This window comes from Balaenoptera acutorostrata, chromosome 10 (assembly GCF_949987535.1).
Source record: "Balaenoptera acutorostrata chromosome 10, mBalAcu1.1, whole genome shotgun sequence".
In the NCBI taxonomy this organism is placed as follows: Eukaryota; Metazoa; Chordata; class Mammalia; order Artiodactyla; family Balaenopteridae; genus Balaenoptera; species Balaenoptera acutorostrata.
In genome coordinates, this window is record NC_080073.1 from 49,262,627 (window position 1) to 49,278,532 (window position 15,906).

The window sequence follows — 15,906 nt, forward strand, 5'->3', positions numbered from 1 at the left end:
TCTGTTGTACTTCACTACCATATGACCCCCCAACTGGAACAGACGGCCCGCGTTACTGAGTTTTTCCACATTAAGAGAAAATAATGGTTGCCTTAAGAGCTTAAGTAGGTTTAGTTTAGACCACCAAACAGGGAGATGGAGATCCCAAAGCAAGAGCACAGGCAAGGGCCCTGTGGCCTGCATCCCCCACCTGCCAGCCCCTCTTCTAGAGAAATCTGAGCATCTGCCACACCTCACCTCTTACAGGACCAAGAACTACAGAGGCATTCTGTTCAGTCCCCCGTTGTTCTAAGGGGCTGCTTATACCCCAATGCTCCCCATCCCGGCCCCACCCCGTACTCCTCCCTGGGCACTGAATGAGTTAGGATACAGAAGTGTGGGTGCCCGTGGTAAAGAAGGATTGGGCAGGGCACGACCACTTTGCTACTTTCCTTGCTGGCTCCAGCTGGTCATCATTAAGTCAAGGAACAACCATAGAAAAGAGTGATTCTAGAGGCCGGAGCCCATCCCACAGCCACTGTTGCACGAGGAATGTGGGTTCCTGTGATGAGCCTGTGTCAGTCAGCTATTACTGCGCAACAACCAGGAAAATCTCCTTGCAAACAATGACAAGCATTTATTTCTCCCATGCACATCTACAGGTCACCTAGGGTTTGGATGACCTAGCTGGGCTCTAGCTGCAGGTTTAGGGTTTGGGTCTGTTCCACACGTCTCTCTCCTGGGACCACTGAGCTATGGGGAACACGTTCAGGTAACAGTCCGAAACACCCAGAGGGGTGGGCTCAGAACTCACACTGTACTGTGAGTGACAGACATATAGAGCAGACATGACTCAACCTGCTACCTGGCCCTGTGGTGCCCTCCTTGGCTCACGGAGGCTTGCACGTTCCCGCCAAGGTCAGGCCAGAGCTGCCAGCAAAGAAGACAGGCAGGTGCTCTTGAGAACACCAACACCCAAAATGTTCATGTTCCCCTCCCTCATGATTGGACCTTTGGGACAGTCCAGTCACCCTCTCTTATTTTGAGAGGGTGAACAACTGGCTCCTATTTAAATCTCATTTAAACCAGAAACACCAAAACACAAAACAAATCCCCACTAACCACCAGGAGACAAAATGATTTGCTGAGGTCAGACAAATGAAAATTCAAAACCCAGCTCTATCCACCATGTGCTTTTGAGTGACCTTTGACAATTTACTTAAACGCCGAGTCTTAGCATCCTCATCTGTAACAGGAGAAAGGCAACACAGAACCCCCGCCGCCAAGGGGGCGCCCCCAGGTCCCCTCGGCCCTTACCATTTCTGTGACATGGCCTGACTGCCACCTGCCAGCACCTGCATCTCTCTGCTTGGGGGCTTTCCCCGCCCACACACGTGGCAGGACAGGATGCCCACTGGATACAGACCCATCCCCTCATCCCTCAGGCAAGATAATTCTGAGGTGTGTGTCCTACGCTGGCCCAGAGATTGTATCCCAGTGGCCCAGGCTGGTAACTTCGTGGGGACCACACCCCTCATGGGCCGCCTTCCCCTCCTTTTCTCACTTTCCTGCTCCCCACTGGTGTCTTATGGAATAACTTCCAAAACAAACCACTTCTAGTGATTAAGACTCCGTGCTTTCACCGCTGGGGGCAAGGGTTTGATCCCTGGTTGGGGAACTAAAATCCCCACATGCCACATGGCATGGCCAAAAAAAAAAAAAAGAGAGCGAGAATATATAAAGTCCCCAAACCAACCCCATTCTACTGCTGTTCCCGCCCCCCCCAACTGCCTGATAACAGATCCTTTAAAAGTGTAAGCCACAGTGGCTACAGGTACACATGGACATGTGACCCCAGCTCCCTCTCCAAAGGGCTGTCTTTTGCTTTCTGACACTTACGGTGGTGTACAGGGGAGTCACTAGGGATGGCAACGTGGCCCTATTTCACAAGATAACTTCTGAGAAAACCAGAGTGCTGCTGGTCCTATTGCATAATTAGTTGGGTTCTATCCCCACAGCCTCCATCGTCCCTACTGATTCCCTCACTCCTCCCAGCCTCACAAGCTACCCAATGAGTTCTTCCAGGGCCTTTTCACTTTTCCTCCTGGAAAAAAAAGGAAGTAACCAGCTGGGGCAGTCAGCACAGTCCTGGCCCCTCATCTGTGTCTTTACACGACCTATCCCTCCTCCTCTCGACTGATCACATCATCATCTATTTTTCAGATGAGGTTTTTCTTCTGATGGGGGCAGTACAGAGATAAACAGGGCCAGAGTTCAGTTGCCTAGCACGGTCCTGCCAGAGCTGATCAGATGCTGACATGGGATCAAAGAAAGGGTCCCCCTCACAGAGGAGAGGGTCCATGCCTCCTGCAGGGACCCGGCCTTTCCCAGAGCCCCTTTTCAATGGCCAAAATTTGAAACATGGGAAAACCCAGGGAGGCCCAAGGGAAAGGTGGCCACGGGCTAGTGGAGACTTCTGTCCAAACAAATAAATTAGGGGGAGAAATAAAACATAAACAGCCAAGCACTTAGCTCACTTGGAATTAGGCTAAGCAAACCCTGAGAGCACAAGCTGTAAAGCTACAGTAAATGACACTGAATCCTTAAAGTTCAAATTCAACTGAGCTAAGTCATGATAGGCTCAGTGGTCCCCAGCCCAGGCATTAGAACCATCTTAAGTAAGGAGCCTGAGAAAACATTCTCCTTCCCAAACCCCAAGTGCCCCTTGGTAAGGAGCTCTTAAAACCACGCTGAGGGTGCACCCAACTCTCCAGCATCTGCCAGGGTGTGCAGACCAGATGAGAAGGAAAGCCAGACTTGGGATGTCATGACGTGACTGAACCCTGGGCCTTCTCTTCCCCCTGCCTCAGGACATCTGTCCACGGGTATGGCCAGGAGTTGTCTCGGGAGCGTTATGACTATCTGGGAGCTGCATGGGACTGTGGAGACCATCTGAGCCAACCTCTGAATTTTCATGGGGAGGAAACAGTCCCAGAGAGGGAAAGCAAGTTTCCCAAGGCTGCACAACATCTGGCATTGTCAGGAAACCAAGAGGCTGGTGAATTTCAGTCTGAGACTTCATAAAGCTTGGGAAGCGCCATGGGCTCTGTGGCACAGATGGACAAGGCTGGGCAGGGTCTGGCAACGCTGCCCCTTCCCATCTTCCTCATTACCTGATCCTCGGACACCAAAGGGCCATCTGGGGACACGGTGCAGCCCTTCTGTTAGAGTGTGGAAAGCCGGGGAGAGTGTTCGGATGGTGGTGTGGAGATGGTTGGGGGTTGTTTGGGGCGTGACGTGGGGTCAGAAAGCGAGAGGGAGGATCAGTCAGAGCTCACCTTCATAGCAAGGGATCAGCGTCCTGCCTGGGGCCTGGAGGTTGGATGGAATGATGTAACAGAAGCCATGGGGCAGGATGTGGTCTGTTTCGTAGTAGATGTTCTTCCAGCGGTGGGCACAGGCCTAGAGGACAGAGAGAGGTTCAGAGCAGAAGAGTCAGGCCCAGGAGGTCACAAAGCAGAGCCCGGCAGTGCCAGGTGGTTCTGTAGGAGGAGAGAGGTGCAGAGGGGCCAGGAAGCCACTTCCTCTCCCATCCAGCCCAGGTGCTGTGCTGGGTGGGCATCAGCAAACTGCGAGAGCCTGGGGAGCGCCCCTGGGAGCGGCAGACAATCAACAAACACACAAACAAATGGGGATCCTAGCAAATGCCGGAAAGGAAAGACACTGGGTTATGGACTGAGAATCTGGGAGTGGGGAGGACAGTTTTCACCTGGAGGCCAGGGGCAGCCAAAAGGATGAGAAAGAGCCAAACACACTGGGCACAGAGGGAAGTGCCCCAGGAGGGAATATCAGGGGCAACAGAGAAGAAGGCTTAGAGGGTCCAGAGAAAGAAAGGAGGCCCATGGGGCCGCTCTGGAGGGAGTTGAGGTCAGAGGGGGGACAGGGGCCAGGCCCCGGGAGTCTTATAGACCTTGGGGATGACTGTGACTTTAGTGGATGTGATGACAGAGGGTCTTACACAGGCAAGTGGCATGGTCTGACTCACAGTTTGGAAAGATAACTGGGCTGCTGAGTGGAGACTGTAGACAGGCAACGGTGGAAATGAACATCAGGTGAGAGATACTACTGCCTGCACCAGGACGGGGGCAGTGGAGATGGGAGAAGGGGGTGACTTCACGATATAGAGGTGGAGCTGATGGGCCCAGGGACCCACCAGATGTGGGGAGAGCAGGAAAGGACGGAAAAGGTAACCAGGTAGAGGATAAGACAAGCACCCAATACCCGCTTCAGGGCCCTCGGGCCAGGATGGATCCGCTGTGCGTGCCCCACACATGCACCTGTTCATTCCTCCATCAAGTATTTATTGAGCACCTACTATGCACCAGGCTCTGAGCTGGGCACTGAAGATGCAGCAGTGAACAGTCACAGGTCCATCTGGTGCAGCAGACAGACTCGAGTCCTCACCAAAGAACATATTGAGAGGGGCTTCCCTGGTGGCGCAGTGGTTGAGAATCTGCCTGCTAATGCAGGGGACACGGGTTCGAGCCCTGGTCTGGGAAGATCCCACATGCCACGGAGCAGCTGGGCCCGTGAGCCACAACTACTGAGCCTGCGCGTCTGGAGCCTGTGCCCCGCAACGGGAGGGGCCGCGATAGTGAAAGGCCCGCGCACCGCGATGAAGAGCGGTCCCCGCACCGCGATGAAGAGTGGTCCCCACTTGCCGTAACCAGAGAAAGCCCTCGCACGAACCGAAGACCCAACACAGCCAAAAATAAATAAATAAATAAATAAAGTAGCTATAAAAAAAAAAAAATTAAAAAAGAACATATTGAGAAAAAGCCAGAGACGAGGAGTGCTGCTCCACCCAAAACAGACCCTAAGCTTCAAGGTGCTACTGCTTGCCCACGGAGTAGCCATCGGCCTCCATCAAACGTGAGACCCTTCAGAATCACGTGGAAGCCTTACTAAATCACAGACCGCTGGGCCCCACCCAGAGAGCTAGCTCGGCCAGTCTTCAGGGCCCTGAGAATCTGCATTTCTAACAAGCCCCCAGTTGAGCCAAGGCCACTGGTCCGTAGAGCACCTTCAGGAGCTCCTTTTCAGGTTCAGGGCAAAGCATTCGGTTAAACCATATGAAGTTGCTGATATTTGACTGTTTTATATCATTAATCAGAAGTAAATGTTTGTTGACGGTCTTTTGAAGTAAATTTACATACAGAAAAATGCACAGATCTCAAGTGTACCATCTAATGAGCTTTGACAAATATACTCTCCTGTAACCAAACCCTTAGCAAGATATAGAACATTTCCATCTCACCAGGATGGTCCCACATGCCAGGAAGTGGCCTAGGCCTCTCCGAGGAGGTGACATCTGAGCAGAGACCTGAAGAAAGTGAGGGAGCAACTGGGAGGGGCCCTGAGGTGGGCGAGAGCTTGGCACATGCGAGGAGGTGAGACCGACCCTCTGGTCAGCTCTGGAGGGGAGCCTCTGGGGAGCACTGGGGTCGAACGTGCCAGGAGACACCTGGAGGGAGGGCAGTTCTGGGAGCCAGAAGCAGGAACACAGACTCGCATCCTTCCCCACCAGCAGTGGACACACCCAGCCTCAGCCCAGCTGCTTCCTGCAAAGGTGTGCGCTCTGCTTAGCCCCGCCTGTTTCTCGTGGACATTCACACTCACTTCTGTTATCAGGTTGCTTCACTCTAGCCAACAGACGCATTTTCTTACAATACTGCATTTTAAAATAATCAAAGTGTTTCACGTCTTTGTTTGCATCAAACACACTGTTTTTGCAGGCTGTAACATTCAGCATTTACATGGTACACATCTGACCGCTTCTGTAACCCTGGAAGGTGGGGAGGTGTCTTAGAATTCCATTTTCTGTACAGGAACCCTGGGTATCAGAGAGTGCTTTGCTTAAGTTCCAGAGCTGGTAGGTGCTGCAAACAACACAGGAACCCACATTTCAGAGTCCTCCTTGTCTTACTAGAAAACATTTCCAGCTTATAACTCCCAATACCCACCTGAGAAGCCATCAAAACCCACCCTTGGAGGCAGGTCGGGTAGCTATTGCCCTTAGAGCCTCTCCACAGGTCTCAGGACCCCCGAAATGACCTCTCTGGGGTTGAACAGGATGCCCAGGCCCTGGGCGGTGGGGGTGCTCTCCAGGGCCTGGCTATCCCTGAGGTCACTCTACAAAGAAATTCACTGCCTGCCAGCCTCTCTGGTCTTCATCCCTTCAAGCAAACCGCTCAAGGGCCCTTGACAAGGCTGCTCTCTGTCCACGGGAAAATGAGGACACTCAGAGCGGCGAGAAACCTCAGCTTGCCCACACTTGCCTCCTATCCTATGACGTTAATCTCATTGTTCCTTATACTGCAAACCACCTTCAATCCTCCCCGTGTGGTACTATTCTGCGCTTCTAGCACATTTCTCAATAGACTGAAATGATATCAGGCAAGAAGCTAAACAACAGTATCACTCGGTGGATCATCACTCCACTAAGTCTTTTAATTTTATTTTATTTCTGACCAAATTCTGATAGTTTGCAAATTTGAATCACTTACCATCTAATTAGCTGGTACATTAGTTATATTTTAGTTTATGGATTTGGCAAAGCTCATGGGCTTACCATGTTTTACTGTATTTCTGGGTTAGAGGGACCGAAAAGGGTCGAGGCGGGTGCTTACCATGACGCACGCTGACTCTTGTAAGGATGGACTTTCTGTATTTAATGTCTAGCTTATTGTCTTATTGATTGATTGATTGATTGATTGATGGCTGTGTGGGTTGCGGTGTGCGGGCTTCTCATTGCGGTGGCTTCTCTTGTTGCGGAGCACGGCTTTAGGCACACGGGATTCAGTAGTTGTGGCTCGTGGGCTCTAGAGCGCAGGCTCAGTAGTTGTGGCGCACGGGCTTAGGTGCTCCGCGGCATGTGGGATCTTCCCCGATCAGGGCTCGAACCCGTGTCCCCTGCATTAGCAGGAAGATTCTTAACCACTGCGCCACCAGGTAAGCCCTATTGTCTTTTTTTTTTTTAAGTGGCATAAACTATTTAAGGAGTGATCTTGGGGAATTTCTAGAAGATCCAAAGATTGCATTTCACAATAAACTAAACTAAAATTAATGCATTCTGTGAGGTCAGAGATCAAAGCGTCAAAGGCAGTTTGCATGTAAGAAAACAAGGAAAAGTGTCTCTGAACATAAATTACAGAAAGAAAAGACTTTGTTTAGTCCCAATTATCCTTATATATACACGCATGTCAATCTGACTCCTACATTAAGAAAAATTCCTAGGAACTGTCTCCAAAGCATTAATATCTCCATCAATCTCTCCAAATGAATTCTGCTGTGAGGGAGGCAGGGGGCGTGGGCAGAGCAGGCAAGACCAACAGGAGAAAGAGAGCACCCTCTGGAAACAGCAAAACTTATTCCAACTTGGATTCCAAAGAATTATAACAAAAGAGGGGGGAGGGTCTAGGACCACCCCAAATCTTTTTTTTTTTAACATTTTATTGCAGTATAATTGCTTTACATTGTTGTGTTAGTTTCTGCTGTACAACAAAGTGAATCAGCTATATGTATATACGTATATCCCCATATCCCCTCCCTCGTGCGTCTCCCTCCCACCCTCCCTATCCCACCCCTCCAGGCGGACCACCCCAAATCTTAGCATCTTACATACTTCAGGTTATAAGGGTTGTTCTTCCTCCCAAAAGGATAAAGAGATGAGTATATTTCGAAGGGCTTTCTTGTATGGAAACACATGTCCTTCCTGGGGGTGGTGGGTACTGGGCCCTTCCGATGGCTCAGCCACAGCGGCATGTACGTCTCCCACCCCACGTGCCGCACCGCCCCCCCCCCACCGCCACTCCCGCCCCCTCACCCTCTTACACATGCATTTGCCATGCACAGATGGCCAGAGCTTTCCCATGCCTCGGGTCCATCCAGCACAGGCTGGGCCAGGCCCTGGGCCACTGAGAACAGGGGATGGAGGGGCTCAGGGCCCTGATGCCACAGATCCCACCCCCCCAAAGAAGCTTCCCCTCCAAGGGAGGAGGGAATGGCCTGGGAGGTCCAGGGAAGGTGACTTCTGGGGTTCTGGGAAACTCATTCTGAAAATGTTCACCTACTGAAAACTCATCTAGATATACACAGATGATTTGTGCACTTCCCTGCATGGATGTGAAAGCTCAACAAAAAGTTCACTTAAAAAAAAAAATCAGGAAACAAAGCAACAGAAGTAAATGCAAAAGTGTATCCTGTGGCTTTGAAAAAATGGACAGATGAGAAGTGGTGAATAGATAGCAACTGCCCTGATGCTTGGAAAGGAAACAGCCAAGAGATAGAGCTGGAGAACACCGCTTCCTCCCAGAAGTCAGCTAGATGCTGACTTCAGTTGTTGTCTGAGGCTTGCAGACTCTGCTGAAAAGCAGAAATGTCAGACTTGAACATTGTGAGTTGCCCTCCCAGGTCCAAGAGACGACTCAGTGCCCGTACTGGGTTTGTTGGGTGGTTATTACCAGAAGTGATTTTTTCCCCCTAAACTGTCATCTGCATCTGGGAGTGCGGGAAGGGAAAGGGCTTGCCTCTAATCCCAATGCGGTGTTCACTCCAGGTATCATTTGTTCCCTGGGGCAATGGAAGGAACCACAACGTGCAACATGCGTGGATCCGAGACTGGCAGGTACTGAGCCAGGGGCAGCCTGCCAGACCAGCCCAACATCCTGGGTCTTGCCAGAGCTGGCTGCCGGTCCATGGGGCCAGAAAATGCCATGTGTCATGGAGATACCTGACTCCCTGTCACAGCTTTCAAACTCTCCATCTGTTCTTTACTTTTAAATCAGCACCAGATGCCATTTTCAAAAAAAGCCATCCCACCTCTCCCTCTTCAAGCCCAACCTTGGAATCCAATACGATGCTCCTTGGGCATACAGGTGTCATGCCCACACCCCCGGGCACCTCCCGAGTTCTCAAAACATATTTGAATAACACATATCTTCCTGTTCTTAATTTTAAAATAAATACCTGCCTCCCAGAAAGCTTTGACAGGTAGAAATAAGACATTAAAGAAAAAGCAAATGGATATGAAGCCTCCAAAACATGAATATGGACTAGGTGGCCACTCCTTGGACCCTGATGTCACCTGTCATTTCCTAGGAGCAATTTACATCCTTTGCCTCAAGCTTCATCAACTGCTTAGAATCAGCCACCAAGAAGAGATGGCAACTAATTTCGTTTCTAATTGTTTTAACAGTGACGCTCAGCCCCTACATTATTCAAACACACTTTCAGACCCACTCCTTAGAAAGACCTTCTCCACGTGCTGAGAGTTAAAAGGGTAGAAGATATGGTCTCTATACCCAAGTGGTTTCCATTAGAAAGGACATATAGGGCTTCCCTGGTGGTGCAGTGGTTAAGAACCCGCCTGCCAAAGCGGGGACACGGGCTCGAGCCCGGGTCCGGGAAGATTCCACATGCCACGGAGCAACTAAGCCCGTGCGCCACAACTACTGAGCCTGCGCTCTAGAGCCCACAAGCCACAACTACTGATCCCACGTGCCACAACTACTGAAGCCCACGCACCTAGAGCCCGTGCTCCACAACAGGAGAAGCCACCACAATGAGAAGCCCATGCACCACAACAGAGTAGCCCCCACTCACCACAACTAAAGAAAGCCAGCACACAGCAACAAAGACCCAATGCAACCAAAAATAAATAATAAATAAATTTTTTTTAAAAAAAGAAAGGACATATACACAAAATAAGTCATGCACATAAGGTAACGACATAATGCTGAGTTCCTAATGACACAAAAGATGCCAAGCTTGTTCTAGACAGCACCGTCACTGATGACAGGCTTCATGGAGGTGGCAGAGTCTAAACCAGGGAAGACAGAGGGGACTGGGGACAGACGTTTCCTGGCAATATGGCACACGTGCAAAAAGCCACGAGAACAACTCAACAAAAAAAAATCCAATTTAAGAATAAGCAAAGAACTTGAACAGACATTTCTCCAAAGAAGACATACAAATGGCCAACAAGCACATGAAAAGATGCTCAACATCACTAATCATTAGGGCAATACAAATCACAATGAGATACAATCTCATACCCATTAAGAGGGCCACCATAAAAAAAAAATGTTGACAAGGACATGGAGAAATTGGAACTCTCCTCTTGTGCATTGTTGGTGGGGATGTAAAACGGTACAGCTACTGTGGAAAACAATATAGAGGTTCCTCAAAAAATTAAAAATAGAATTACCATAGGATTTAGCAATCCCACTTCTGGGTTTATATACAAAAGAACTGAAAACAGGATCTTTTTTTTTTTTAATTAATTTATTTATTTATATTTATTTTTGGCTGTGTTGGGTCTTCGTTTCTGTGCGAGGGCTTTCTCCAGTTGCGGCGAGCGGGGGCCACTCTTCATCGCGGTGCGCAGGCCTCTCACCGTCGCGGCCTCTCCCGTTGCGGAGCACAGGCTCCAGACGCGCAGGCTCGGTAATTGTGGCGCACGGGCTTAGTCGCTCCGCGGCATGTGAGATCTTCCCAGACCAGGGCTTGCACCCGTGTCCCCTGCATTGGCAGGCAGATTCTTAACCACTGCACCACCAGGGAAGCCCCTGAAAACAGGATCTTGAAGAGAGATTTGCACACCCATGTTCATAGCAGCATTATTGACAATAGCCAACACGTGGAAGCAGGACTTCCCTGGCGGTCCAGTGGTTGGAACTCCGCCCTTCCACTGCAGGGGGCCCAGGTTCGATCCCTGGTCAGGGAACTAAGATCCTGCATGCTAAGCGGCATGGCCAAAAAAAAAAAAAAAAAAAAAAAAAAGACGTAGAAGCAACCCAAATATCCATCAATGGATGAATGGATAAGGAAAATGTAGTACATACGTACAGTGAAATATTACTGAGCCTTAAAAATTAAGGAAATCCTGTCCTATGCTACAATATGGATGAAACTTGAGGACACTATGCCAAGTGAAATCAGCCAGTCACCAAAAAAAACACAGACTACTACAGAGAATATTAACCACATTGACAAAACTTTAAAAATGTAACATCGGGGCTTCCCTGCTGGCGCAGTGGTTAAGAATCTGCCTGCCAATTCAGGGGACACGGGTTCGAGCCCTGGTCCCGGAAGATCCCACATGCCGCAGAGCAACTAAGCCCGTGAGCCACAACTACTGAGCCTGTGCTCTAGAGCCCACGAGCCACAACTACTGAGCCCACGTGCCACCACTACTGAAGCCCACGTGCCTAGAGCCCGTGCTCCGCAACAAGAGAAGCCACTGTAAGAAGCCCACACACTGCAACGAAGAGTAGCCCCCGCTCGCCACAACTAGAGAAAGCCCGCGCGCAGCAACAAAGACCCAACACAGCCAAAAATAAATAAATAAAATAAATAAATTTATAAAAAATTAAGGGCTTCCCTGGTGGCGCAGTGGTTGAGAATCTGCCTGCTAATGCAGGGGACACGGGTTCGAGCCCTGGTCTGGGAAGATCCCACATGCCGCCGGGCAACTAGGCCCGTGAGCCACAACTACTGAGCCTGCGCGTCTGGAGCCTGTGCTCCGCGACAAGAGAGGCCGCGATAGTGAGAGGCCCGCGCATCGCGATGAAGAGTGGCCCCCGCTTGCCACAACTAGAGGAAGCCCTCACACAGAAACGAAGACCCAACACAGCCAAATAAATAAATAAATAATAATTTAAAAAAAGGAAAAAAAAATTAAAAAATAAATAAAAATGTAACATTAAGTGAAAAAGCAAAAGGATGTATGCAATATTTTTAGGTAAAAACTTTTAACTCACACACACACACACAAAAGACAAATGCCTCATACAAATGGAATCATGCAGTATGTAAAGTTGCCAAACTCTTAAGAAAAGGAAGTTGTGGGGAGTGGGAGAGGGCGAGTTATTGTTCGATGGTTTAGAGTTTGTTTTGCAAGATGAAAAAGTTCTAGAAGTCTGCTCTACGATGATGTATATATAGTTAACACTACTATACTATACATGTAACAGTGGATACGATGGTAAATTTCATGTTGTTTTTGACCACAATATTAAAAAGCCATGAGGAAAGCAGATGCTGCTGGATGCCCGTCCTTCCCCACCCTCCCACCCCGAGTGGCTTATTAAATAGATGATGCAGTAACTGTGTAAAAGATGAGAAAATTAGCTTTGCATGCAATGAATTAGAACAGGATAATCACAGCACCATTGGCACAAACCCTCCAGCTCTGCCTTCTTGGCTTCTTTGGCTCAACTGTCCCCGTGATCCTCATTGCTCTTCATGTCCACAGAGATGGCCCCCTCCTGATACTCATTTGCAAAAATGCAGAACCCTCTGGAAATAAGCTCTCAGCCACGTCATCCTTCCATGGGGAGGGGACATGTTTTCACGGGAGTAACCACTGGATCTAGGTTCAAGGCTCTCAGGAACCCTACGTATTTTGCTGTCACCAGGCCACCACCTCCTTTGTTCTTAATATTGACCTCAGGGCCACTGTGATTTATAGATGGATCAGCTTCTTCCCTTCCTTCCCATAGGATGGTAGACAAGCCTCCTGGGGCCTGGTCACGTGGTCAAGGTCAGGCCACCACCTCTGGGGGAAGGCAGAGGTTGGAGAGGGTCCAGGGCAGCAGGTGACAGTGATTAAAGGGCTGGAAACCAAGGCAAACTTTGGGATGGGGGCCTCCACAGGACCTATGCTGTCCAGTAGGGAGGCCCTCTGACGCTGCAACAGCATCCAGCTGCTTCCTCCCTCCCCAAAGGGGTCCACGGCAAAAGGCTTAATTGGTGCTGACAAGGCAGGTGACATTCAGACCAACAACCCCACACAGAGAAGTCTAACACAAAATGGACTCCTCAGGGAGGGGTCAGAAACACTTTGCCTAGGTCCTTAAGGAAAACCTGTTTCCCCCAGGGATTAAATGTATGTGAAACCCTCAGCTTTATAGCCTGTGGTCCAGAGGAAGCCCTCCATAAACAGCAGCTAGTATTATTTTCCCTTCTTGATCTCATGCTTTTACAACAAAAATCTTTATACACCTTCCAAGAAAAGGCCTATGAAGTCAGATACATGAGAGTACATGTACATGAAAACATCCATCCAGCTCCCCACTGAAATTGTGCATGTTAAGAACTTTAGTGTTATACCTCAAGAGAGAACTGTAAAAGATAAAAATGGACAAAACAAGACCTCTGGGTCAGTGAGAGATTCTGTTGAGGCCAATAAAAAGCTCTACAATGATGGAAATGTTTCCTCTGTGCCAGCCAACACGGCAGCCAGCAGACATCCGTGACTACTGAGCACTTGAAATGTGACTAGAGTGACTAAACTGAATTTTTTATCTAATTCTGATACATTTAAATAATGACTGCTTTATTGGGCAGTCCCAGCATATCGCAAGTCTCAAGGGCAAAGACATCTTTTTCCTTGCATCTCCCTCAAAGCACCTAATGGATCAGAATATATCATATGCACTTTGGGAGGGAAATAAATGACTATTTTAAAACAACGTATATGTATTTCATAAAATATTATACTGTGTAGGAATAAGTAGGAATGAAGTACTGATATGCACAATATGGATTAATCTCAAAAGTATTCTTTTGAGTGAAAAAGAGCCTTACACACAAGAACACACACTGTAGGATTCCATTTATATGAAGTTCCTGAAAAAGCAGAAGTAACCCACAGTAATACACATCATAACAGTGGTTGCCTTGAAGCGGGAGTAGTTGACTAGTAAGAAACATAAGAGAACTTTTGGGGACAACAGAAATATTCTACATCTTGATGGGTGGGTGGTCACACAAGTGTGTACAAATGTCAAAACCCAAACTGTAATCTTAAGATCTGTGCATTTTATGTAAGTTATACCACAATTTAAAAAGATACCCACAAGAAAATGCTTATGTAATGAACGAGATTTGCAAAGTACTTTTCACCTACATTTCATTTGTCATTTTTCAACAGCCACATCTCAGCACCCTGGACAGACATTATTAACATGTGACAGACGAAGAAAGTAAAAAGATTAATCATTTGTCCAAGTAGTAGTCCAGAAGAGGCAATCTCAAAGCCATGCCCTTATTGCCATGCCATCCAGCTTTCCTAAGGGGTCAAGGTCATTCATTTTCAGGGTGCCACCCTCTCCCCATGGCTCCCCCAGCAGGCCTTACCAGCACGCGGCCATCAGCCTTGGGCTGCCGGGCCAGGCTCACCCCCATCCACTCATCATCTCTGTCTTCCCGGCAGGTCTTTCCACAGGGCATGCCCCGATTCTTCCCTGGAGGAAAGAGAGAAAAGCCAGGCTTGAACTGAGGAATGGCTGTTCTGCTGTCTGCTTTCCAGAGGGCAGTCTACAACCCAAGTGTTTGTTACTGTTACCGAATGCAGGACACTGTGCCCGATGCACAGTGAGGCCAAACAATACGAAAGTCGGAATTGGGAACAGAGAAAGGTTTATTGCAGGGCCCTGCAAGATGACAGGTGGCTCAAGCCTTAGAAAACACCAAACTCCCTGAAAGCTTTCAGCAAAGCCCTTTTATAGCAAAGGTTGGGGTGGGGAGGTTGGTTAGTTGTTGGAAGCTTCTTGGTGTCAGATCCTTTGTTCTTGAAGTCGGGTCATGGTCAGGTCACGATGTTCCCGTAAACGTCCACCAAACAAATGTTAGTCTCTGTTCTGACAAGAAGGGGCAAGGTCCCAAGGCTCACCTTTTGCCCTCCGAGGTCCAGGCCTTGTTAAGGGGAGGGGTCCCTGCGCGGGCCGGTCACCCTGCCCGGGTCCTCCCACCAGTGCCCAGCCTGGCTGAGGAGGCAGATCTCAGCTGGCGGCGCCCGCAGGGCCAGGTCCCCAGACCCCGCCCAGCCGTCATTGCTGAGGGAGCCAGGCGCCCAGGACCCAGCCAGCCCTCAGGCTCCTCAGGCCGCCCAACTGGGGGCCAGGTCCCGCGGACTGCGACTCAGGGTGACCGCCACTGCCATTAGGTCGCGGAGGTGGGCATGGGGGAGAGGTTCGCCGCTGCCTCAAGGCCGGGGCCCAGTGACAAGGGCTCTAGAGCCCTGCAGGACACAGCCCTCGGCCTGTCCCCGGGCCCCCAGCTCACCCGCCGGCGGAGGCTGAAGGGCCTGGAGGTCCCCGGGGAGAAGGCCACGATCCGCCTGTCTCCACACTCTCCGCTGCGAGGCCCGCTGCCCTGCTGACCCTGCGGAGCGGGACCTCTCACCGCTGCGCTCCGGGTCTCGCGCTGAGGGTCTCGCGGTAACGGCTGCGCGGCTGCCCGGCTGCCCCGCCCCTATTACATTACCAGCCCGTAAATAAGGAACTTGTAACAAGATGTAAATTGACTCCACCACCACGTATGTTGTTTAATTCAGTCAATTTTTTTTCATAGCAAGACTTTCTCAAGGAAGGAAGCAGTACATTGATTTATATTACGAAGTAAGCTCCTTAATTTGTTATATACCAGTAACAAACAGCCCACAAACCAGTCGTAGACACCATGGACACCTCCCCTATTTCTGCTAAAGAAAATCATGACAATTCTTCATTTAAAAAAAATAATAGAAGATCTTGAGGGGAGAGGACTTTGGAGAAAGTGAGGTCTTGAATTGATGAGTACAATAAAATATAGCTCTTACTTACTGAGAACCTACTATGTGCCAAGCACAGTTCTGTGTATTCATCTCTATTATCTCATCAATCCTCTCAAGGTAATCCTTAGGAGATAGCTATCTTCCTTCTGATTTTACAGGTGAGGCAACTGAGGCCAAAGAGGCTCTGGGACATTCCCAGTAAGTGCCAGTGAGTAACTGGCAAAGCTGGGCTCTGAACCCAGGCAGATCTGACTCCAAAGATGATATATTTTCCACCAGACCAAGTGGGCTTTTAAAAAACATCCCTC

The 15,906-nt window shown here is 49.4% G+C and overlaps 1 protein-coding gene across 1 annotated transcript in view; it reads right to left on the reverse strand.

Annotated features, from left to right (window-relative positions):
• ITGA9 (integrin subunit alpha 9) overlaps positions 1-15,906 on the reverse strand; it is a 324,192-nt gene that overhangs the window by 290,307 nt on the left and 17,979 nt on the right. The window contains exons 3-4 of the mRNA XM_057555761.1: positions 14,182-14,288; positions 3,318-3,441 (exon numbers count right to left, since the gene is read on the reverse strand). Of these exons, the coding sequence (XP_057411744.1) occupies positions 3,318-3,441; positions 14,182-14,288 (231 nt within the window). The remainder of the gene's footprint in view (positions 1-3,317; positions 3,442-14,181; positions 14,289-15,906) is intronic.